The 26,686-nt window shown below is 42.8% G+C and overlaps 1 protein-coding gene across 2 annotated transcripts in view; it reads left to right on the forward strand.

The window, feature by feature from the left end:
• The first annotated feature begins 3,060 nt into the window (after positions 1–3,060).
• BEAN1 (brain expressed associated with NEDD4 1) overlaps positions 3,061–26,686 on the forward strand; it is a 52,757-nt gene continuing 29,131 nt past the window's right edge. Inside the window, exons 1-2 of one of the 2 annotated variants that reach the window (XM_085072008.1) lie at positions 3,061–3,174; positions 4,766–4,840. In XM_085072008.1, coding sequence (XP_084928134.1) covers positions 3,144–3,174; positions 4,766–4,840 — 106 coding nt within the window. In that variant the 5' untranslated portion in view covers positions 3,061–3,143. Of the gene's footprint in view, positions 3,175–3,399; positions 3,451–4,765; positions 4,841–26,686 lie in introns of those variants that run through there. The other variant, XM_085072007.1, reaches the window with a different exon arrangement.

Raw genomic sequence — 26,686 nt, forward strand, 5'->3', positions numbered from 1 at the left:
CAGAGGAATGCCCAGCACAGGGCAGGATGAGCTGGCCCAAGGTGACACGAAGGCACAAAGCTCTGCAGACTCTACAGCAGCCAGCACTGATAAAATCTCACTGCTAGAAAACTTTCCTTACAGAAAAGACTTTCCTGTTCCCATAATCGATTTTGCTCATCCTGAGGCATTTTATCTACAACTAATTGTATAAACCAACTGACAATTATTTCATTACCACCTTTTCCACAGAGCAAAAGAAAGATGTGGTGAACAGTATCCCCCAAACATCTCACTATGAATACATAAAAATTCTCCGTCAAAAAGTGATCTCATTAGAGCAAGAAAATTTATTTTGCCTTACAAAAGTTGGCTACCACACTGCAGCTTCCACTCAGCTCCAAGAATCCCAAAGCAAACCCCAGGAGATGGGAAACTGAGCTGAGGTCTGTCACAGTGCTGATGGCAGCTTTATAATGAAGTCCCTCAACTGGAGAAAATGTAAAATTATTCAAGAATAGAATTATCTGTCCTCAGCGAGAGTTCCTCACTGGTTTTTTTCTTTATCAGTAAATTGGGAAACACCCACTGTGGACAGCAACTCTGTGCAGTTCCATCCATAAGCAATACCATTCAAACCTTACCTAAATGTGCTTGGGCTCCCAGTCAGTCACACTCCCCAATTCTATAGACTGGGAAAAAATGAGAAGGTGGCAGAGCTCAGACTGGAACCATTCAGGTTCACACAGGCACTGCCTTGGTCTCCTTTGCTCTGTGATGTCCTGAGAAACACAAACTAACCCAAAGTCAAGAGATAGGAGCAGCAGGAATCCTGAATAGATTTATTTTGTTCCAGCTCTCCCAAATACCATCCATTTGGAAACTCTTACGTGTTAAATAATTTATTTTTTGCAAATTTACTTTACTACAAATGTCTTTTATTGAAAGAGGAAAACAGATGCCACAATAAGAAACAAATAAGGATGTAAATTACCCATAATATCACCATGACACAACACAGCAGTGCTGCACTGAGTGTGCAAACACAAGTCTGGCCTGAATCCCACTCCACAACCAGGTGTGACTCAGGTGCACAGCTGGAGGAGAAAAACAGGAATGGCTAAAAGCTGAAAAACACATGGGGGAAAGGGTAAAAAACTACCCCATCTCCGTATGGATGTGATGCAGATTGGGAAATCTGTGGTGAGCAAAGCCTCCAACATTCCAGTCCATTCCAGCTGAGCACAGCAGCACTGGTGAATGCCCAAGGGCTCCTGTTAACTGTGGGGATGTTTCTGCAGGTTCTGATGGATCGTGTTGTGCACTGTGGTGTCTGACCCAGAAACAAATGTTCTCTGCCTCAGAAGCAGTTGCAACACCTACTGCAGCAGAAGGACAAGACTCTCCAAAGCCTCTAAAGCCAAGCTGAGAGAGAGATTTCTTCAGAACTGCCAAACACTGAGCAATTCCCCTGCTTCCAAAATCGGTTACTAAGGCCTTTTCCACGATTTGTGAGCTTATTTAATTTTCTGAGCATGGATATTTCAGTCAAACTTAAGACCCCAAGTCTGTCAGGACTAAATACTGATATTGTGAGTAAATGTAAGGTGCCACTGGGGAGAGATATTACCAAAATTTGCAGATGCACTAAACATTAGGAATTCCTGATATTTAAAGTGGTGAAAATATTTTAGTACCCATGAGTGCAGCTTTATACGCATATATGATTCTTCACATGCAGAATGAGACCAAGGGTGCACACACCCAAAACCCAACACACAGAAAATCAGATTTTCTGATGCATGTACAGATCCACACCTTCATGCCATAACCAAACAACAAAGAGCCCTAAAAGGAAGCCATGAAGTTTCCATTTTTTAAAATTATAAACCAGGAGTCTTTCAAGGAGTCAAACATTCTAAGGGGTTGAAGAAATTCATTACAAGGTAATTTCTGCAGCAGCATTCTAAGGGATTTTAGGGTACCAAGGTACTATAATTTTGGCAAAAATGTACAGGTGTCCCTGAGCCATAAGGAAACACACCTGTGATTTCCCATAAACCTTCATTTCAATTGCGTTAGACTGCCTTGATGCTAGCCTGGATTTAAAAAGAAAACAAAATGAGAAAAGGTGATCAGTGACAGCAGGAAACTTTTTACCAGGGAGTACCTGAGTTCACGTTTTACATCGACCTCAAACTTCATTACAACCATGCATCCATCACTGCTAAACCAAGGAGAAGCCAAACAGCTTAAATACTGACAGCAAAGCTGTTCTGATTGAGAGAACTTGCTCTCCAGATAACAAAACCACCCAGGGACAGAGGAAGGCTGCCCACACACTCATGGAGCCCCAGCTCCATGTCCCTCGCAAGCAGGAGCAGTGGGACCACCGCAGGGTCCTGCAGAGCTAATGAGTGCATGGCTGACACAAACTGCCAGTGGAATTTGGATCATAAAGAACTCCAAACTGCTGACAGGATATATGGGGAAAGGGCCTCATTTCATACATCCTTTACCTAAAAAGCTAATGATGCTTTTCTTAGAGGTAAACAACCAGTTATGAAAGCTCACATGCTTTAGTACCTGCTGCAGCCCTGCTCCCTCTGTATCCAGCACTAGGGCATTTATCATCCACAGCGAGAAACATCCCCAAGATCCCCGGTAACAAGTAGATCTTATTGCTGTAAAGTGGGCTTAGCTCTCACTTGGACTACACGACTGCATCCTCCCCCGAGCCCCATCCAGCCCCACGGAATTCTATCCTCCGCACTGCCAGCTAATCCCGTCCGTCCCCGTGGGTTTACTCCAGGCGGTCCCTCCTTCCAGCCGGAGTGCTGGGCTGGACGCGGCTCTCCGGAGCCGCTATCCGCCTACAGCTCCTCATGCAGGCAGCGAATCCCCGCAGCAGCCCCGCTGCCGCCGCTCGCCGCTGCCGGGGGCTGCCGCAGGAGCGATGAGCGGCGCGGGCAGCCCCGGCATGAGCGGCCCCGAGCCCCCCCGCGCTGCCCCCGGCATGAGCGGCCCTGCCCGCGGGGCGGGGGTCACCGTCCCGCCTGCCCCCAGCCCCGGGCCGCCGGCTCCGGCCCGGCCCCGCTCCGGCCCCGCGCACGGCAGGAGGCGGCGGGGCCCTGCCGGCCCCCGGGGAGCCGCGGCGGGGGCGGATGGAGACAGCGGGCACGGCGGCGGGCTGGGGTAAGGCCGGGCCGGCTGCACCGGCGTGGGGAAGGCAGCGGCTGCAACGGGGAGGGAAGGCAGCCGCTGGAATGGGATGGGGAGAGGCAGCGGCTGAGCCGGGATGGGGAAAGGCAGCGGCTGGGGGAAGGCAGGGGCTGGGGCTGAGCCTGGCTGGGGTAAGGCGGGAGCTGAACGGGGCTGAGGGCAGGCAGGGGCTCAGATGGGGAAAGGCAGAGGCTGGGGAAAGGCAGATGCTGAGCCGAGCCGGGATAAGACGGGCTGAGCCGAGCCGGGGTAAGGAAGGGGCTGAACCCAGCCGGGTAAGGCAGGAGCCAAGCTGGGGAAAGGCGTGAGCCGTGCCGGGCTAAAGCAGGAGCCGTGCCGGGTGAGGCTACCAGGAGCCGTGCCGGGTGAGGCAGGCTCTGAGGGGATGAAAGAGCCGGACGAGGCTCTGAGGGGCAGCGGGAGACGCGCGGGTTCCCGCCCTGCGGCGGGTGTGGGGCGCGGGATGCGGGGTGTGGGGTGTGGAGTGCGGGATGAGGAGTGTGGGATGCGGGGTGTGAGGTGCGGGATGAGGAGTGCGGGATGCAGAGTGCGGCGGTCCCTCAGGACCTGCCCGGGTCCCTCCCGCCGCCGCAACTTTGTGTTGGCCGGGACCCCATCCCGAAAAGCGAGCAGCCTCTTCCCGGCCGTGCCCGCCGTGGGAGCGCAGCGGGCGGGCAGGGCCGGACCGGGCAGCGCAGGGCAGGGCACGACAGGGCAGGGCAGGGCAGGAGGGCTGCGGAGGGCTGGGCAGGGCAGGGCAGGGCAGGGCAGGAGGGCAGGGCAGGGCAGGGCAGGAGGGTTGGGAAGGGCAGGGCAGGGCAGGGCAGGGCAGGGCAGGGCAGGAGGGCTGCGGAGGGCTGGAGGGCAGGGCAGGAGGGTTGGGCAGGGCAGGACAGGGCAGGGCACAGCACGGCACCGCCGAAGCCCCGAGCAAAGGCTGTGGCACAGCGAGCTACTCTCGGGGCTCAGTCTGTAAATCCGCCTGCAGGAGAAATGAGCCCATCTTTTAAGAAATATAAAGATTTGGTTATTTAGGACACGTTTTACTCGTGTGCATTTTGTTGCCTGTAAATATAAATCTTTGAAGAGCAAGTTATAAATATTAAAGCCTAAGTGCATAGGGGGAGTATGTGTATCAAATTTTAGACTCAATTTATTCCAACCCAGTTTGGCACACACACGCCTGATGCATTCAAGCTGTGCTCAAATCAGGGAAGTTATTTGGTCTTACAATGGTAGGTGCCTGTTTCAGAGATTGGTGAATGACTTTAACAATAATTAGCATATTTATATAACACGTTGTTTATACATGGGGTTTGGAATCTAAGAGGCATTAATATCGTTTTCTGAACTGGAGGGGTTCCTGGAAGTATCAAGCAATGGCTTGTTTGGCATTCCCCCCCTGATCTGAGCTACATCTGTGTGTGCACTCAGGGTCTGAGGTGTGCAATCCTGCCCAAAGAGAGCAGGTGAACGTTAACTCAATGTGTCTTCAACTCAACTCTGGTACAAAACAAAACCAAACTATTATTAAGGACCTTTCTCTTCATTTTTCCCTTCTTAGTTATTTTCTTCCATCTTCCTCTCATCTCTGGAAGCTCCATCAGTACTGCAATAGGCAGCAATTATTCCAATCTCCGTAAGTAATCTCTTTTTCTTATTTTTTTTTAACTGCATTATTGGCATGCCTTGCAGTCATGTACATCTGCAGGAATATTATATTTAAAGTTCTCAGCAGATAAACATCAATCCATTGAAAAGCAAATAGCTTTCTGACTAAGAAAACAACTGAGTTAACAGAAATGTCCTTAACCTTGTCATCTTTAGACAGACAAAACTCTCAGAAATGACAGAATTGTCTGAAATCGAGGACCACACAGGTACAAGTACTTCAATATTTTATTTAAAAGAAGAAATCCTCCTTTTCAGCATTTTCACTCACAACAGCAAACTAGCAAATTGACAAATGGAGCACACTGACATCAGTCAAAATTTATCATTTTGGCACTCACTAGTGAAACAAATGTGGCTAAAAATTACTTCCAGTCATTGAAATAAAACAATTCCTGACATTTTACTTCCTTCTGCTCTTCTTTTTATGACTGGCTTTTGTAGTCATTACGTGAAGGTTTTTTGAAAAGGAAATACAGCATTATAGGAGCCAATTATCCTCGTGTCACTGGTCCTATTTTGGCAGAAAACCACGTGCATGCAGGGAAGCAGGGCAGCATGTCCAGTGTCTTGGATGGAAGAATGCATAATGATAAAAATACAGACACAACAATTAAACCTACCCAGAGCCCTCTTGGAGCAAGGGCTGCAGCTCAAGAAAAGCTGTGTTGAAATGTTATAATTAGCCTGTGACTTTGTAGCACTGCTCATGCCCATCATGCCTGAGAAATCATATCATTAAAGGTGAAGTTTAAAGGAAGAGCAGACAAGAAGTTACCTTAATTTACATTGGAATATACATGGAAGGACACAAAGTCAGCTACAATTGTTCACAGACTAGAAATAATACCCAGTTTAATGTTTGCTGTCACTACCTATCATGACAGCAAAACTGGAGAAATTATTCATAGAGTCAAAACCAGCTATTGTCAACAGCTAGGATTTGTTGGTCTATCCCTAAGGTAACTTTGGTAACTGGGAGCAGAGTTTGGTTGGCAAAGGTGAAGACAGTGAAAAACCAAGTAAATGCCAAGTGTTATCTTTCAGATTGCCTGGTCATCCCTTAAACTCCTCAAAAAAAAACCCATTAAAACTGGGCTGAGGAGCAACTGCAAAATTAGTCGCTGCTGCCCAATAGATGGCCAGCTGGCATCACCCAAGTCACAGAAAATACTTAATAGCAGTATAAAAATGTGTACATTGGTATAGCTACCTTGGCAGTGTCCTCATTCATCAGTGAGCTGCCCATGGGCTTGGCAAGAAAACACTGGTGGTGTGCTGGTGTTGGTACAGGTCAAGACTGCAAAAAGAATGCTGAGATTATTTTCCCATAGAAATGTTGGGTTTACATAATGTACAAAGTGACATTTCCCAGCGCTTCATTGCAGGACAATTTTGTACTGCATTGGGTTTAGATCAGCAGAGTTCTGTGATAGAACAGTTGCAGCAAACAGTTCAGAGGACTCTGAGGATGGCATTCATTTCCAAGAGGGTGCCTATGACTCTTTAAAATTAAGTAGTTTAGACCATGGTTTTGTTTAACTTTGGCCTTAACTGAGTCCAGTTCAGCCAGGCCTGACATTCTGGCCTTCTCCACAAGGGCTCTCAGCTTCAATTCCTGTAAAGCCTAGACTGTGAAATGTTCCACTGACAGGAACAGATAATATTAACTACCACAGTACCAGGTGGGCATTAGCCAGAAATCAACCCTGGGATGCTTTTATAGCGAACGTGGAGAGACCAGAGTTATCCCAGGCTGCTTGTAGGTACTACAGGAAGGACACTCCACAGTGGACTCTTCAGTTCTACAGAACTCACACAGGCCAGGTACCAGACCTGTTTGCTCTCCAAACACTGGATTTCCTAAGCAAGGGCAAAGGCCCAGGAGCAGGGCTGCAGCTCTGCCCACAGAGAGTCAGCTGTGCCTGGAGAATCCTGCTCTAGTCCAGGACAAAGGGATAAAGTCACACAAGCAACCTCCAGGCAAGAGAAGATTCAGGGATGGAGCCAAGTGACTTCAACCACACAGAGCAAAGGTGGGCTGACAGGGTCAGCATTTAACAGAACTTCCTTGTCAGAAATTGAATTTATTAGTGACTTTGTTGCTTTAGATGTTTCTTTCTGAGAGAATCATTAGCTTTTCTTTGCAAAGAGTTTCTAGGTTTTGGTAAGTTCACTTGGATGGTTGGTTGGTTTTCAGAGTAAAAAGTCAGATTTATCTCTAGAAAATACTCATAATGAGCATAAATTAATAATCAGCAGTCATGAACCTCAGTCACTGTTTTAAATGCTTAAATGAAGGGGTCCAAAAACAGCCAGAGAAATAAAAAGGTGGGAAAATGGTTCCGTGCAAACTCCCTTCCCTTTTTGCATGTGCCTGCCTCCTCCATGTCCTTCCCAGCACTTCTGAGATTTATCTCTGAGGAAATTGGTTGCAGACACAAGTAAAAGCAAACAAATCAACTGATTATTTAATCAATTTTCCAGATTGCCAATACCTATCAAGTATTATAAAAATATCATTATTTCCAGCAATTTAGTGATTCTATAGTTACGTATTCAAATATTAAGTATTTATGATCGTCCCATTCAACTATGTCCCTGCTTTTATATCTAAGAGCACAAGGAATGTCCAGAGATATGTAAAATGTTCATTTGCATGCATGAATGACAAAAACCCCAAAGTTATAAAATATACAGACTGCATTTTCAAATCCAGAGCTAAGATTCTGTCTTAGACCCTTGATGGAGCCTACAAACTTACTCTAACTAAACAGAATTCTCTCACCAAATCGAGAAGGAACAGAAGCATTCCTGCTGTGGCTCTCCGTGTGTGAAAACCCACCTCAGCCAGGCACAGGGACATATCTCCCACCAGGCAAAAGTGCAGAAAATCCTCATCCTGGAATCAGCAGAGCCCCTTTGGAAGCTGTCCCTCAGCATCTGGCTCGGGGACAGCAGTAAGAGCACAGCTGGCTGCCAGCTGTGCTGTCACTGACTCCAGCACTGAGAGCTGCACCCTGATAGCCCAGGATGATGGTGGAAGATTAAGTAAATTTCTGCTCATAAACAAGGAAATCTTTTGCACACAGCAAGAATACAATACTTCCACTACTGCAGACCTGGGAGTGTGTAGACCTTGATGGCAAATCCTGTCTTATTCCCACTCCAAACTCAGCCAGTTTAGTGCAGTTGTCCAGAGACACAAACAATTCCCAATGACAGTGAGCACAACAGCAGCAGGAGCACAACTGCACATTCCTGTGCATGGGTGGAGCTCAGTGCAGAAACTGGGGTCTGTGCAAGTACCTTCAGGAGTTCTCCTGGCTGCCCCAGATTTGAGACATGCAGAAAGACAGGAGAGTGCTTCCAGCTTTGGTGGGAGCTGGTGTCCAGGAGAAGTACAGGATGCCAGGGAAGTTAAGAGACAGCCTGACAGATCTGCACCTAGCCTTGTGCACAGCACAGCAGGACATCCTCTTGCACTTGTGGGATGCCTCGAGAAGTGCCAGTGATCAAAGCACCAACATCCACTATCCATCTTTAGTCTCTTTTCTCTATCAAGAATGCCAGAAACCACACAGGTCTGTGGTGCCAGACAGTGAGGGAGACGCACTGCAGTTGCCGTCTCTTCTCTTAGGTGCACAGCAAAGTTCAATCCCCAGAATAATCTGCTCTTTTCTTCCTTCACTCTACTTTTTCTCCAAGGATGGATGCTTTCTGAAAGTGCCAAAGAGGTTCCCATCTCCTTTCCCTTAAGGAAATATCTCCCTACAGTTTTCCACACTGCATTTCGTGTTTTAATGATTCCAACTGTGCAGGAGAGAAAGATGTTCAAATGCCTCCAGTACCACACCTTGGAATCCTTTGTTCTTCTCTCTTACTAAGTAACGTTGCTGTTGAGCCGCTAGCAGAGAACTAGAAACCCAGGTTCTCAGGCAAGAAAAGAGAGACTTTATTATTTTGATTTCCATATACATAGACTTCTCACAGGTCACCCAGGTTGGTCAGTCAAAAACCTCCCCCTAGGCCTAATTGGCCAGGCCTGAACTGCCCAAGTCTTGAGACCCTGTTTGCAAAAACATCCAAACTTTATCTTTGTTTATAAAGCACAGCAAAATGTTCTCACGAGAAGGACCTGTGCTAGTCACAGTAACATCCTACTAAGTAATATCCAGCATCTTTCTGCCATCCATTTATTTTATGATGGCTTGAAATCATCTGTTACATCAAGAATAAGTTTTTCACCTTTTAATTTATTAGGCTGGAATCTGCACTGGCAAGGGATCCATTTCTCTCCAAGCCTGACAGTTTCTCATCCTCGTGTGTGAGGATGTAGGCTGACAACTCCAAGTCATTCATTTCCACTGTACCTGCTGACTTAATGCTTTAATTTCAAGCAGCTTCTCCCAGCTCACACTTCCCCACTTCAAATAATAGATTAGGAAATAATAGATACCTGGTTCCTATGCACCTGCATTGCAAATGTACAGAGTCTAGTCCAAACCTGCTCCCTAGCAAATAAATCAAATGATGCTTTCACTTTTGGAGGAGATCTCATCAAGCTGCTACAAGCAGCCCTATCAAGAAACCTCTCAGAGAGATGGGGGTGGTTTGTTTTAGATCCTGTTGGAGCTGTGTGTTAAGCACCTAAAAACCCAGCAGATGTCCAGATGCCTTATGCAGAGCATCTCTCCAGGAGAGGTGAACTCCCCTGCAAAGCTTCCTTAGAGTCTCTGTCCTCAGATGCTTTGAAAACTTGGCCTCAAAGCTGGCAGTAGCAATTCAGTTGGCTATGACAGCATTTATGCAAACAGGGATTTTAGCTGCAAGACTTAGTACATTTCTTGCTGGAACTTCCTGAAATACCTCTGACTTTTTTTTTTTTTAAATGACATTATATGACATTGGGAAGCCTACAGTTCTCAAGAACCTGTGTGAAGGTAATTCACTAAAAGGACATTCCAGCCAAAGGCCCATGATCTCTGTCTACTCTTAATGCAAATAGTGCTTTTATGACACTTTGTTTCTGTGAGCTCTTTAATTCTAAGTTTCTTACCTTTTAATTGCTGGTTTTAGTTTCAAGGATGTTAATCCCTCTGTTTCCATCTTTAAAATGAGGGCTTGTCTTTCATCAATTGTTTTGTTTTTTTTTCATTGGCAAGTAATCTTTGTTAGTTTCATGGTTTAAGAAAAGCAGCATCTGATCTTTACAGGTTTTCAGCATCATAGCTTTATTTTGAATTAGCTGCAAAATTGTTACAGGATTACTTCTACTTAAAAGCCCCAACTAAAACTGAAGCTCAATCATTCCAGGTTCTGCACAAAATAACTGGCATTGTCCTTGCAGATTACAGATGTCTAGAAAACACAAAAGGAGGGAAGAGAGAAAGAAGTCTGGCAGAAAAGTTAATTGCTTTAAATTACATGGCAATTTAAGGAGAAAGCAGGGCTCTCCTGGCTCCTGGATTGGTGTCTGTCCATTACCTGGCACTGACTCTTGCTAACAAGAGAGGAATATTCTGAATTCAGTTTCCACTTACTGGCAGTAATGTTTTTTGTGGTTAGATGACAAATACAGGTGGCTCTCCATTCCACTGGGGAAGGGATTTCTACAGCAAGGCCTCAGGATTTAAAGCAATGAGCTTTACAAGAGAGATCCCAGATCCTCTTGGGAGAGAGTAATTGTGAGCTGTTTAGTCCCAGGTGGAAGACCAGTTCTTACTAGGACACCCTTATTTTGAATTTTGCTTCTAAACCACACTTAACCATCCCTTCCTATTAGCAGAAATCAATATTTTGGGCTAAATGCTCCCAGTTTGTGACTATTTCCAAGTTAAATTACTGAGGTACAGACCAGCTGTTTTCACTCTCCAAACACACACAGCACCCAAGTCTTTGGCCCAAGCACTCGACAAGAAGTGCCAGGCTTTATCACAGAAGCTGGACACAGAAAGCCCAACCCAGAAGACCAGAGTTTCTAGAAATTTGTAAACCAGGTTTCCTTGTTGTCATCTTACTGTATTGCCCTGAAACTTGCTCCAAGGGCAGTGGTTACACAGGGAACCACACAACCCTCCTTCCCTGGTCAGCAGAGAAATAATAAAGCCCTCCTGCCTTGACCAGACAACAAAAGCTTTGAAAGGTAAACTTATTGGTTTGTTTTATTTTACTTTATTTTATTTTATCTTATTTTATTTTATTTTATTTGGAGACAAATTGCACCTTTATTGCAGCAGCCCTGTTGACAAGCAGCCCAATGATATCTAGTCACTGGATATTGTAATTCCAGCTCTGCCTCAGAGACACATCCAGAGAGGAATGTGAATCCAAAGCGATTTCTGGTTTGGCCTGGAACTTGGTGCTAAGGGAGGAACATACACTCTGCAAAGAGGAGCAAAAAGCAGTAGCTATTTGGGGTGATTTTTGTGCATCATTTGAAGAGTACATCAAACTGCACTAATAATCACTCTCCTCACAGTAAACACATTTGTGGAATCAGATGTTCCTTTAGAAAGAATGTGGGACATTCAATAACAGATTGAAAACACAGTTCAAATGCATCCTGCTGGGAGCTCTGGCTGTACACCACATCTCTGAGAAGCAATCCCAACTGGAAATGCCCAGATGTTTAGGGAGAGCACAAAATCAGAATACCACCAATAAACACTTTTTAACTATACAGACAATTTTAGAAAACACTTTCCTTTTAGAACAGCATAATCATAAATCGAAATAAAAAGCTGTACTTTTGCCACTTGATCCTATTAATCAATCTGAAAGATATCAAAAAAACCTGACAGATATCTAAAATAGAAAAAAAAAACCCCACCTTATTTCAGAGCTTTATTTCTGTGTTTACGATTTTAAAAAAAGTTTTCACTGAGTGAAGCAAGCTGTAAGCTAGTAATTTTCCCGAAGTTGGAGACATAAGATCTCCAACTCTTCAGGAGAACTGGAGCACCTGTAGAGGTAAAAATAAGAACTTTTCCCAGATGTTCAAACGATGATTCCCAGATATAGCCAAGAACATGGTGAAATGCAGGGATAAAGGTCATATCAAGGTACTGTAGTGGTATAGAAATGACATCCTGTGTCTGTCCTCTGGTTTAAGGTTATTGTGCATTTCCTTAGTTGCCATCAATGCAAAAATACTGAGAAACTGGTGGGGACAAGAAGTCACCAGACAGATAAGAATCTGTCTTCTTTATATTGTGTTTGGCACAGCCTGCTGTGTCATGTTTATCTGGATCATAGATGCAGAGCATTAAACATCAACCCACCCTGAGCCTTGAGTTGTTCAGTCATGATCACTCTGGCTGAGGTGAGAGCTGGGTACCCACTTTAACAGATACACAATTCAGTGCTCATGGGGCTAAAAATAAATTGCTATTGCCGACACAGGAAAAGTAGCTGGAAATTATCTGTTACCTTTCATTACCATATTTTAATGATGCAGATTAATTTTCAATTGTGGGTTAATTTTTAGCAACACATTTTTATAATATTGCCCCTTAACCTAAATTTGACATGGCCATTTTGATGTGCTTGAGTTCCCAGTTTCCAGTTGCTAAATTCATTCAAATGTGTGCTGATTTTGAATCCAAACCCTGACAGGCCTCAGCACCCACTGCATGGCCCTCTCTGGCTGGGAACACGTGGGCTCAGAACCAGAAAGGGCTGCTCTGAGAGAGGCTTTCTTAGCTCCCTGTCATCTGTAGAAAAAATGGGTCTCAAATCAATTTTAATTTTAAAATATACTTTGAAGACAAAATATCTTGTGGCAGCATGTACTGGGACAGAAAGATCACCTTGGGAAGTAATGCATTTATTCACAAGTGAAACGATCAGCCTCAAAAGAATTTTCATTGCAAAGAACTGAAACATCATTATTTGCTCAGTCAGTTTGTGATGCCTCTGTCCCTGCCTGCTGGCTGTGCCTCACTTTCTTCCTCAAAAGATCACTGACATATTTTTAGTCTTCATAGTTTTGGGGATTATTTTGCAGCTCCCTTTGAGAACAGATGGGAGATTTGTATCATCTGGATTCACAAAACACATAATTTGCACTTGCTACAGCTGGGAAATACAGTTTTATGCTATAGGTTTGCACACCCTTTTTTCAACCATCATTACACCCCACTGCTTCTCAGTCCAAAGAAAATTGGATCTGCCCATGTAGTGTTTTATAGCTTACAATCTAAATGGTTCTCCCTGAGGAGAACAAAACATCACTGTGGTTTTCTGGTGTTCTCATAAAGGCCAAATCCCAAAGTGACTTCCCCAGTTCCACAACAACTGGCAGAACACAAAGCACAGCATTACCTCATGTGAGATGAGGTGTTTGGATTTAAGTGACCTTCAAAGCAGAGCCACTAAAGTGGTGAAAGGTAAAACAAGAATTTTGTGTTGCAGGAAATGTAGAAAACTTGCATTTGTCCAAACAATGGTGACATCATAGCCAGTGGTAGAAGAGATTTGTGTTTAACTGGTAAAAACAGGACCAGTGAACAAAAAACATACAAAGGGGTGTAAAATGGAGCAAGTTCAGAGAGATTTAAAATAATCAGGGCCACTTTGAGCTAGATTAGGAATTAAACAGATTTATGGAAGATATGAGATATTACCAGGACCAATTACTCCAATAAATTCATTAATAAATTTTTTCCCTTTGCATCATTTTCCATTTTGACATTTGCAATGACTGTGCAACCAGCACAACATCAATAAAAGTTGTTCCCATTTACCCAAGGACTACCCTGGGCACCACAAAGTATTGTTGCTTAGCTGCTGCTTCCATCGTTTTTGTAACTCTACAAAAAAAAACCCAAACCAGCAAAACTACTGGCTTTGGTCTAAAAAACTAAAAAAAAAACCTAAAAAAATCCCTAAAAAAAACCCCAAAAGACCCCCAAAAAACCCCAAAAAACTAAAAAAAACCACCAAACAAACAAAACCACAAACAAGCAAACAAACAAAACAACCCACACCCAGACAGGAACTCCCATTACTTTAATTGCTGGGAATTCCACGCTATTTTCCCTCAGAGGGTCTGAGATGCCTGTCAGAACTGCAGTGGCCATTTGGAAGATGCACCACGATGTTCTGAAAGCACACAGTGATCTCGGTGGATTGCAGAGGTGCCAGGGACAAGTGCCTGAGCTGAGATTTGCCATGGCAGTGAGTTGTCAGTGCTGGGGATGTTCATAAAGTGGGGACACTGCATCTTCCCCCGGGGCATCTTCCCCCGGGGCAGCAGAAGGGGAAATCAGGAGTCATTACCCAAACTGCAGGGCTGTGCAGCTGTAAAGGGTGACAGAAGGGTCCAAATAAAAATGTCACAGAGCTACCAAACATCATGGAGCAGGAGTGCCTGTGCTCTGCCGGGTACCAACCTGCACCTCTGCGCCTGTATTCTCAACAGTTTGTGCTCTTCAAGCTGGGCTGAGCTTTTGTTTGCCTCTGGAATGTCTTAGATGGCTCACGTAAAGTAGCATGGATACAACCTGAATCCATAATACTCTGCTGAAAACTAAAGCTGACTTCGAAAGAATTGTTCTGCACAAAGCTCTTTCTTGCCAAACTTAAAAATATTTAATTTTGTCATTAATGAACTATTTTCTGTCTGTTTTGCTTCTTTTTCCACTTATTGGAAGGCTCTAGAGAATGTGCAGCTAAATGATGTCAGTGCACACTCAGATGCCCTTGTCAGACAATTTGCTTTTACACCATACCAACTTTCAACAGTGCTAGTGGTGAATTGAGAAAAATTATAAAATAATATATTCTTTGAATAGTGTAAGAGGTTTTTACCCCTCTTTTCCTGGAGAATTTTCTGACTTCCTGATCTCCATGATTTTGTTTGTTCTGTATAGTGTATTAGTAGATTTTTATCCTAAGAAACTGGGATATATTTACATGACAATTTCTTTTTTCTAAGATGTGCTCAGTGGTTTAGATGGTTTAGTGTGTCACTGGAATTCCATGGGATATTTTGTATTGTGAAGGTGAAGTGTAAAAAACCCATATACTTTCTTTCACAGAGATTCCCCTACTCCTTTATATATTTTGTGTCATGCAGCTGTTGTTTTGTTTTTTGTCATGAAAAAATGAAAAGCCAAATGGCTGCTGCTGCAGGCAAATCCTCAGAGCTTTTGGACTGGGGAGGGGTGGCCCTGCTCAGATGTGACAAGTGACAACAGTCCCACCCACACTCCCAGTTCTCGTGCAAATGTATTTTCTCCAGGTGAATATTAGCATGACCTGAAACTGCTTTTCTGGCTGTTACCATTTTCCTCTGAGAGGAGGAAATGTCAGTTCATGCCTGTCTGTCTGAATAAAGATAAAAGGAGCCACAGTACACTATCAAAGAACAAGATAAAATTACTTTTATTCCCCCTCTCTAGGCAGAGAGAAGTGATTCAGTTTTCTGCTCAGCCCCCCAAAATCAACAGTAGTCCTGGGACACATCTTTAATAATTTAACTGAGGGGCCAGTAAAACATTTGGCTTCTGGCAGAGCTGCAGACCCTACTGGATAGGATTTCATGTCTCTGCATACCAAACCTGAGTTTATGTCTCCATAAATTCACCCAAGGCTTATTTAAGGGTACTGAAAAAATCCTTCCCCACTCTATCAGACTCAGTTCCTATCCTTAATTGTCAGACTGGAAAGGGACCATGAGAGAGTTATATTTACAGCTTAATCCAGTCCTTCAGGTTTATGCAAGATACCAGATCTCTTTTTTTCCCCATTGAACTATTTTTTGTGTTAAACTGGGGCAAAGACAGATTGGTTTGGTTTGGATGTTGAAGATTAAGGGAGCTAGAAGGCTCAGAGACACAGAACCCTTATGATTTTTCAGGTGTGCTTCACCTACACCTCATCTGGCTCAAACCCATTTTGAATGACCAGAACAACAGGACAGGATGTATTTGTTTCAGTCTGAGACCCTTTTCAGGTCTGTCAAAGAAGAGAGAGTGCTTTCATCCACCAGGGATTTCTAAAGCAGCGAGATTGACTTTCAGGAGACTCATGGCTTTGTTGCTCAGAAAGGAATTGCTTGTTACACAACCATCTATTGTTTCTCCTCCTTTCAGATGAACTGAGCATTCTGCTGAGTAAAAAAGAACCACATTGTGGTGTCAGACTCTGCCTCTCACACTGGCTGTGCTGTCACTAGAAGGGGGACTGTGGCAGAGACCACATGTCCTTCAAACTGTGCTCAAGTGGGTTACCCTTCACTTTCCTGACTCAGGACACCACATCCTCTGAACATTAATCCATCTGCTCACCAACTCAGTGTCTGTAGCAATATGCTGTTCTGAACAATGGGTTTGATCTGCTTTTGCTGTTGCAAGGACATGGATATTTAGAGGGTTATTTATTCTTATGTCTAAATCCTTCCTACTGGATGCTGAGTTCAAGGACAATGTGTGGCTCAGGCAGCAGTGGTAATGGAAGATGTGGTCAAGCTCAGAGTGCATTAAGCTAATGTATTCTGAAAGCTACTGCTCTGAAATGCCAGTTGAGGGGAGAGAAGGAAGAAAAAAAGCCTAAGAAAGGCAATTGCCATTGCCAGAAACAATTAGGCACTGGCAGCTCTGCAGAGCAGTGGCTGCTGGCTGGGCACTCTGCATCTGGAAGTGGGAATGTGAACAGCCAAACAACCTCACAGATGATTCAAGCAATGCTTGGCCAGCAGAGAGGGAAGAATTACTGTCAGGTCAGCTCAGAGATATCACTGTATTTGAAGGAGTCATAGGGTACTTTTTATACACAGTGCAGATAGTTTCAGCCATTTGTTTTAAAACCAGATTTGCAAAGGAGTTGAATAATGTGTTGGAAGCTCCCTGATGAACACAAGGGTGCTGCAGTCTCAGTGCTGCTATTTACAAGCAAACCTGGAGATGTAACCAGCTCAGCTTCTTCAGTTCCTGCTTCATGCTTTTCCATTTACATGTTAATGTCAAGCTACAGTTTGAATGCTGAAACCTTCCTTTTGGCATACCCATTTTCTGACTAGCAACATCTGAGAGGACAAATTGGTTTTAGACCTCTATTCTGCACACTACAATAGCATTGATCACATGCTGTCACTAATTAGAAGTACTTGGAGACTTGTGGATTTAGTTACCCTGACATTTTACACAGTAGAAAGTGGCCTTAGTTTTGCAGAAGGACCAGAGGTTACAATGACAGAGTGAGCTGTAAAGACACTTAAGGTGAAAATAACCCAAAAAAAGAGATTCAGGAGCTAACTGAGAGCACCTCATCCTCGAATGGGCATGAGATACACAGAGCACATATGCAAAGTAAAGCCCCCTGGGATATGCACAGTGTGGACAGCAGGCCCTCAGCACCATCCCTGCTCAGCACCACCCACTGCCAGGCTGCCAAAGCACTTCCAGCCCCACACAACACTCTGACCATTGGTCCCAGGCTCCTGAACAGAGCAGGATCTGGGACAGATCCAAAAGATTATGACTTTATAACTGAGAATTCCAAAGGGCTACAGTTAACGTGCATGGGAGGATACAAAGGACCCAAATTTAGGCATGACCTCAGGTTCTTACACTCTGAATCCCTAACCTAATCAGCAGAGATTACAACTAGACCTGCGATTGTGGTTTTTCCTCTGACTGTGGTTTTTCCACTGGCTGTGGCTGTGGAAGGTTTAATGGGAACACACCAGTTTGGATGATCTTGCATTGTGCCAGGATCCCATGAAAACCTTTAATCAGTTTGCACTGCACATAAGAATGTGTTATTTTCTGCCCTTCCATAAAAGTGTGCATAAAGTAGTGACTGGCAACAATCTTCTTAATATATGTAAATATATTTTTTTCTAAATGCAAAGCTGTCAATTCAGTGCTAATAAAAAACTGCAGCAATGACAGCTGACAAAATAAGAGTCAAGTACTCACAGGTTTGCTCTGAACACATTACAGTCATTAAGAGCTCCAAACCAACTGAGCATTTGCAATCGTCACAGGAGTGCACACAACTCAGAAATTGCCTGGAGGAAAATTCATTATTTGTCAGTGGAAGGACTGATGATCTTCAGCCTTCCCAGACTGACTCTTCACAAGTGAGCCTGGGAGCAGAGTGTCACCAGTGAGGCACCACCATCTGTCACCTCACAGACACAGAGAGGTTCCAGACAGGGCAGGTGCCAAAGCACCTCTGCCAGACTCCTTAGAAGAGCAGCAGCCACAGAAAACCTACCCAGAAGGCCTGAATGATACCTGAGGTAACATTTCCTTCAGTGCCAGCCTGTCCAGAACAGCACTGCTGCCCAGGAATTCAGGACAGAGGCAGGTGCAATTCAAAGGCTGCCAGGCAGATTTTCACAGGAGTCATGTTCACATCAGGAAGTCATCACTGAACATGTGGATAAATCAGCACATGAAAAAGCACTTGTGTATAAAAACCCCACATTTGTGACAATGCATAGCTAACATTATATAAGGTATATAATTATATAACTACTACATGGGGGATGTGTAGATATCTAAATATATATGCATCATATTTATTACTTTTCCTCCTCTCTGTGTGCAGGATAGAGGAAATTCACTTGAGTCATTTATTGTTATTTCTAACTTTCTGTTTTTGTAATACTGACATCTAAACATTTAGCCCATAGGGTAGAAAATACCTTGGTTCATTCAGAATACATTGGTATTTGGTATATTTGGTATACTTGGCTCATCCTAATACATACTAGGAATTTAGGACTTCCTGGCAGAATCCAAGCACCTTGTGTTGCCTGCTGAAGGCAACAATCATTTAAAGAGCTACATCCTTGAGCCATAAAACCTGAATGAAAACACCTGACTGTTACATATTAATTATCATTATTCTTTCTCATCTTCAAATTGTTACATTTACTTTACAGTTTATGACATCTCGATTCAGAAATTTAATTTTCTTTTTATTTTGACCAAGAAAAACTTCATCTACTTCATATGAAACACATAAATAATAAAAACCAGGTACCAAGAAGGAAGTATAGTTATAGCATCCTTCTCTGTTAAATCATTATTAATAGACATCTTTAAAGCTTGTGTCAGTCATATCACTTATCCATTATTTCTGTGTCCTTGGACAATTTGTCATGCTGCTTAAGGACACTGATTAAAAATGCAAATAGATCTATCACGTAAGATTGTTGTTTGTTGATTCCAAGGTTTCCAGAGACATGGGGATTGTCACCTTTTTTTAATCAAAAAGGATTTTACATGCATAAAAGTAGGAATAAATACATAGATAGATAGATTAGATAGATAGATAGATAGATAAATGATAGATAGATAGATAGATAGATAGATGAAACTTACTTTCATATTATTATTTCAACAACCTAAAAATCTCTTGATAAATGGCTTTAAATGACTTTAAACTTGTTTCTTAACAACAGGCAAATGTAGCACACTGCAGCTATCAAACTGTCAGCACTAAAACCCTATGGCTGTCATCTCCCCACATTTGTTTAGAGGCCACATCTGCATCCCCCACACTCACACACACAAATTCCCAATGGGAATTGGAAATTTCTGCTAAATCACTGTTTCTTCAAGGACAAAAACTGACACAATATTTTCTGAATCCCAGTGTTGGTAGCCAGCAGTGCTCTCACTGCTCTGTGTATTTCTGAATTCACATTAGTGAGGAGCAGCAGGATTTATTACTCCCTGTAGTTATGATGAATTAACTGCAAAGGAGGAGGAAAAAACAGCTGTTGTTTAGGGTTTTTTTAAACCCAAACAAAAACTGTAGTCCAAATTTCTGCCACACAATATGGTGTTCCTTGACTGAAAGTACCTCAGTGGATGCTAAGCAGATGTTTTGAAATTCATTTCCACTGGGCTGGAAGTTTGTAATTCTCTTAATAAATCATAATGTGGAACTAGTGCATAGATAGGTTAACATTTCCATTTTTAGTGTGTTACAAGTAAATAATTTCTGCACTAAAAAAATATAGCAGAATAAAGCCATGTTCCACCTTTTGAGCTGCCTGTGAAAACAGCCCTTGTCAAAGTCGTCCTTCATTACCAGCCAGGAAGCAGAGCTTTATATCTGAATAGGAGGCTGAATCAGCTCCTCAGATTTTCCCTGCAGTTTATTAGGAAATTTTCTGTGAACCTCAAGCATTATAGGGGGAGTAACCCCCAGCCAAAGAGGAAAAACTATCAGGTACATCTTCACCAGCATCTGTTCTTGCTGACAGCTTGACCCTGACTAAGCAGGCTTGAGATTACTTCCTCAGGCTGAAAATGTGTGAGTACAGCAAGGCCACACATGGTTCTCTGCAGAGAAGGGAGAGTCCCTAAGTGCCATTGGGATCACAATCCCTGCTTCTCATGGAAGGATTGGACACACAGACACTGCACAGCACTCAACAGGCCAGATGAACCCTGCAGGTACTACTACCAGACTGTTTTCCATCTAATTAGCAAAGCAGTTTTGTGATAGAATCAATTAATTACATTACCAGGCAGATGGTGATACAGCCACACAGTGTGCAGAGCTCTGTCTCTTAAATTCATTATCTGGAATATTTATCAAAGTCAAAAAGGCTTTCAATGCTGATAATATACTTTACTGTGTTATTTTGGTCTGCACTATTTCAATTTTGTTCCAATTCTTTCCCTCACTTCTGGCTTTCCAGAAATCGAATAACTTTGAGTAAAGCTGAAACAGCACTTATAAAACTGTTTGTGTTATAAACAGTAATGGCAATAGTGGTTATGCAGCACCTTAAAGAACTCCCTTATCTTTTGGAACCGTGTTGAAAATGTGTACAATCATTTTACTTTCAAATATACATGAATCTGGAAAATGAGAACTATTTCAGGTGCCCCTGGAAAACAGTGCAGCTCACCTCCCCAGTAAATTCCTACAGGCAGGACTCACTTATTGTTTCTACTCACAATCAAATCTGTTGTTAGCTTTTGAGATCATGGAATTTTTGGTGGATTATACAGGGATTCCCAAGGAACCTGACCATGTGCAACTTTATTTGGAAAAAAACCCAGCAATTCAGTCTCAGCTATCAACTAACAGAACAGACCAGTCACCCAGAGAACTGGGACAAAATATAGCCTCCAAAGTAAAACAGAGGGATCTAGTTCCTGTTGCCCCAAGGAAATTACCCCATCAGTCTGAAAACTGGCCAATCACTCCTGTCAGTGCTGGAGTTCTTAAAAATGAACCACAGAAGCATGGTGGGATTTTGATTTGGACTGGACTAGATCATCTCTGATGGTACTTAGGTTTAAACTAGCAGCTGTGGTGTGAGCATTCAGGCCCTTAATCAAAACCTCAAATTCACGTTACAGAATCCCAAAGCATGGAAGTTTGTGCACTGTGCAGGTTTGAAAACAAGAAGCTTCGCCACACTATACACATTGGAAGTTTATTAGTCCAACAGTTCTCTTTTTTGGTCTGAGAAAGGCTTTTTTCTTTAAACAGAGAAACGCATGGCCAAGGTGCTCAGTCTGTTTATGTGCCCACTGTGCATCCACTCCAGGGGCTTCCACACTGGCCAGTCACTAAGGAATATTCCTGACATCTGCTTCTTGAAACACTGGCAGCTCATCAGCCACGGAAGCAGATTAATGACACAGGGAAAGGGAAATGACTCAAAAACCTCCTGCCCACTGTGCCATTAGTGCCTAATCCAATATCCTGGATTCCTGTTCTAGGGCCTTGGGAGGGAATCAAAGCCTTTGTTCTGGCATTGATAAAATCAGATTCAGTGGTGTCTGTAGCAGTGACCAGGAGGCCTCAGCACTCATTAGATAAGAGAGTGCTTTGTATCAGTCATGCAGGATCTCAGAAATGAGAAGGGCAAAGCAAAAAGAGATGCTAAGCAAGGAGTTCAGAAATAAATACCCGGGAAAAGAGAAAAGTAACACTGGCAGCTCTTTCTCAGCTATATCACACCAATTTCACTATCACAGAAACTCATGGAAGTCTCGTGGCCCACAGCTGCAAGGCAAGGATGAAGCCACAGGGTTCTGAGGAGATCCACCAGTGTTGTGGGCAATCTGGTCACACTGGGGCTCTTGGCAGGGCTGTTTGTTCAGTCATGAGCAATGGCAGAGGCATCCCATGATGGATGGGTTGAGATGGGGAGAGAGATCCCCAGGGCTTACACACAGAATGGTGCTTGCAAAAGAAAGAGGGGCTGTAGGATTTGACATGTCTTTCAGACCTAGGCATGTAGGGGAAAAGCTTTGTAGCCAGCCGTGGTGAAGTGAATTTTCAGGGAAGGGAACAAAGGAAAACCTGGTCCTCAAAATCAACATCCACAGTATCTACTGAGAGTAAGAGTGGACTTTCCAGGGAGTTGTATTCCAGAATAGGTTTCCATCATATGTTCAGCATATTGCTGCAAGATGGAAAACATCTGTGCCATTGCAGCAAGCCAGTCTGGCAGGAAGAGTCTGAACAAGTGGTGGATCAAGCAAGAGGAATGTGGGAGGAGGGAATCTTTGTTCTTTTAGTAGCACCTCACACATGCAGCTTCCCAGCCATGGCTTCTGGGCATTACAGTTCTGTAAGAATAACAGTGCCAGTGTGCTGAGCCCCAGCTCTGGCATTCCTGAAAGGCTGTTTAGAGCATCACAGTAACCAACAGCAGCCTGAGAAGGCCTTTTTGTGCACTGATGGAAAGGATTCCAACCCAGCCCTCAGCATGGGCTCACCACAGCTGAGGTGTGCATCAGAGAGCTCAGCAGCACAAATGGTTAATGTAGAAACAAAAAATAAAATCTAACTTGATATTTCCTATTTTAGTAGTAATTAGACACTGCATAAAAAAACCTTAATTCTGTCATGAAGATTTTGCTTAAGGCTCATGTTAACAGGAGGTTTCTCTTTGTTCCAAGAGCTGCATCTCCACAACCAATTCTCCAGATTGCCTCTCTGGGAAGCACCTCAGGCCATGGGGATTCATAATCTCCATCCCTCTCCAGACAGCTTTACAGAAAGGCATGTATATAATGCTGCCTATGGGAGGTCCTCTCTAGGTAAAAAAGATAAAGGTAAAGGGAGGAAAGGAAAAAAAACCCATCAGCATCCAATTTGGGGGCAGTTTAGGAAATAAATTCTTACAATCATGCTGACGAATTCAGAGAGAAAAAATAATGTAGAAATTAAAAAAAAAAAAAAAAGTTCATATTGCAGGATAAGTCCCCAGAATTTAGTTAATTTTTGCCCTCCATAGCTGCCCTGGCTTTCAGAGACAAAATAATTACTTCTTCACTTACTCTGAGAGCTTAATTTTAGCATTTAGGAAGAAAAGCCCTGACATTAAAGTATTGCATTTAATGGGCAGCTGCCATGAAATTGAGCCTAATGGGCAAGAGCATGAATTGTTTCAAGTGTATTGCAAGTGTGAATATTTTTGCCTATTCTTTTCAATCAACCAGCATCCCCAGGCAAAAAAACCACATTCTTGTATCTTTCTTCCTCTCCCTTTCTCTGCTGTGCTCTCTTTTCTCGACTGAAGGTGATTTTTTGCTGTTAAATCCTCTTGGATGGGAAGTAGAACCACTGCTAAGACTTCAGCATGGTCCTGCAGGTACTCAGGCGAAGCTGCCCTGAGAAACAATGCATGGAATTGTTCCAGCTGAGAAAACAAACTAATATTTTCCCTGCTGGATGAAGAAATCAAATGTGTGATCTTTACTCAAGGGTTAACCACCAATTTCTCAAAAAATACACTTGGAAAACTGGTGCTGACCTGTAGCACTTGATATTCTTGTCTCCATCTCTCCTTTAGCATGAAGCTAAAACACACAAAGATTTGAGCTGTTTTTTAGTATCTCAGTTTACCTATGTCCTTTTTTTAGGCTATATTTTCTATCTAGAGACTTTCCTGAAACCATGAGAAAGCAGTATGAAAGGGTAAAATTCTGCTTCAGCTTTAAACATACATTTTCATGGGGACCAAAGAACTCACCCCACTGAGGCCAAAGATAGTCATAAGCTGTGACAGTCATAATCAATCATTGCTCCCAGTTCCAAGGGTTACAGGAATGGAGGCTTTCAGCTCAAAGAAATTGTATTCTGTGCAACTTGACTCTTCTCATTTTAGTAGTAAAGCAATTAAACACTGCACAAAAGCTTAAAATAATTCTGTCATGAAGATTTTGCTTAAGGCTCATGTTAACAGGAGGTTTCTCTTTGTTCCAAGAGCTGCATCTCCACAGCCAATTCCCCAGATTGCCTCTCTGGGAAGCACCTCAGGCCATGGGGATTCATAATCTCCATCCCTCTCCAGGCAGCTTTATAAAAAGTCATGTATATAATCCTGCCTATGGAGAATCCTCTCTAGGTAATCCTGCCTGGAGTCAACCAGGATGGTTAGCAGAATCTTGTCAGGAGACTTTCAAGGAAAATATATTTGAACACTGTCCAGACTTGAATTTTGGACAGTTCTTGTCAGAAAAGCCGATTTCGGGAGAGGCATGGTACTGTTATTTAAACATTTGTTACCTAAACATAACAGCACTAGAAATATTAAATACTGAAAACATTAGACTTTAACCTAATGCCTGCATCCTTTGTTTCCATTCATTTCATTAGATGCCCTTTTAGAGCTGTTCCATCTGAAGAAAAGGGATTTGCAATTTCACAGCTTTCTTGCAAATTTGTCCCCAGGCTTCTGCCAGTCCTTGCCAGCAGCTCCAGGGAAGGGACACAGACCTTCTCCAGATCATCACAGACACAGGTACTGAGGGAGAGCATTTCAGAGAGGTTCAACATGCTCTGGAGGTGCACCCAGGCTCTTCTTACTGTCCAGATGGGAGAGCAAGAAAGCACTGATTCTTGAAACAATCCCCAAAGTTAAATTCCAAAAGTGGGGCAATATTTGCTCTTAATCTTGTGTGATACTATCACACCACTGGAACAGCTGGGAAACCCAGTTTTATGCAATCAGTGAAGGAAACACAAATGGAAGGATTGTTAGAGAAGTCATTTCAGCTTCCTTCAACTTCACTTCTTCACTCAGCAAATGAACATAACTGAACTTGGCAGCTTGGAAAATTGCTGTATTAAAGACATCCTATCAAATTTATAAAGCAACAAAATTATATTCCTTATATTCAGGAATATCTTTATTATAAAATCTTCTCTATTAGGAAAAATACTCAAATATCCCAAAGGAAAAGATAGAGGGAGAGGGGAAAGTAAAAAACAACCCAATCAGCATCCAGTTTAGGGGTAACTTAATAAATCAGTTCTTATAAACACACTGACTAATTCAGGCTTCCTAAGGCGTCAAACCATTTGTTGTGCTGATAAATGCTTAAGCAATCTTTGTCATGCAGTTAAATTCTGAGCTCACTGCTACTTGTTACTCTTATTTCTTCTTGACTTGCTTGGTCACATGCTGTGACCTCCAGATGGGTCTCAGTTCTTTGGAGCATTCACAAGATATATCAGTGTTTAGTAGGAGAATTTAGAATGCTCTGGACATCACTGTCTACTGTTTCTCTGCCACAAAAAAATGCAGCCTCTTGCATACAAAAATGCTGCTGTTGCTGGGCTGGTTATAAATGTCATAGATTTACCTTAGTCTGTGTTATCAAAACTAATGACAACAACTAATCCTCTTCTCTTACAACTTCAATTCATCCTTTCTAAGGATAAATCTAAGTAGTTATGTTTATTCAGCATATTCTTCCTCTTTTATTTAATGGCATTAGGTTTTATTTAATGCATATTTTACTGCTTGCTGAGGGTCAGTATTTATTGATCTTGCCTGATATAGAAAATCCCACTGACACACTACCAACTTCTGTAAGCAGAAATTAATAAAGGACAAAATTGCAATAGCCCTCAAGTAACTGTTAGTTAAAGCAGAACTTTTATCTGTTTACATCTCTAATTTGACAACTTCTCTTTTCAGAAGCTAAAAGGAATAGAGGGCTTAGGAAATAACAACTGAGAACAGAATTCTGGCGCACAGTAAACAAGAATGACAAACCTGCAGGGCTCTGGAGCTCTTTGCCTCCCACCTGGAAGCACTGATAATGTCTGATGGAAACCAGGAGAATAAGCAGAGATTGCAGTGCCAGCTCCTCCTGAAATGGGACAGTCGTTCTGATGATGACTCCCCTAGTCCCATGAATTAAGAAAATGCTCAATTCTGCTAAATACAGTCATTTTCAAGATAGATATAACAACAGTAAATTATCTGACAAGATATAAAGAATTACCAGTTCTGTTTCATAGTGAGGAATGATCAGTAGTATTGTTACAGTTTGAAATATATTAACATATTTCTCTCAATGGCTGCCCTTTTTCAGGAGAAAAGCTGAGGTTTAAAAGTTTCTATCAAGGCAGCCTGTAAAGGTTGATCCATAAACCCACAAACAGACAAGAAACTGTTCTAGTTAAAGGAGTTACCTGGCTATGCCTTTTCCTTCATCTGTTATATGGATCTATGAATTTCAGGAAAAAAGCTATTTTAAAACATTCTGGTGATTTTAACACTCCTATAATACAAAACAACAAGATAAACCCATCAGCAAGGCAAAACACTCTCCCACAATCGAAATGGGTGAAACAGTGACAGATTTAGAACATGAATCTCAATGCCCCCTGAACTGAAAAATTTTGTACAAGTAAAATTGAGAATGCATTTACAAAGCATAAACTATGCACATAAGTACCTTCCTGAACTGAGGCCCAACTTCAGTCTGTTTATAAATAAATACCAGATTCCAGGTTTTGGCACATTATCTTAACGAAACATAAGTAAGTGGAAAACACTGTATGCTGTAGAACTGAGGAT

This window comes from Lichenostomus cassidix, chromosome 11 (genome assembly GCF_008360975.1).
Source record: "Lichenostomus cassidix isolate B80296 chromosome 11, HeHo_3.0, whole genome shotgun sequence".
Taxonomy (NCBI): Eukaryota; Metazoa; Chordata; class Aves; order Passeriformes; family Meliphagidae; genus Lichenostomus; species Lichenostomus cassidix.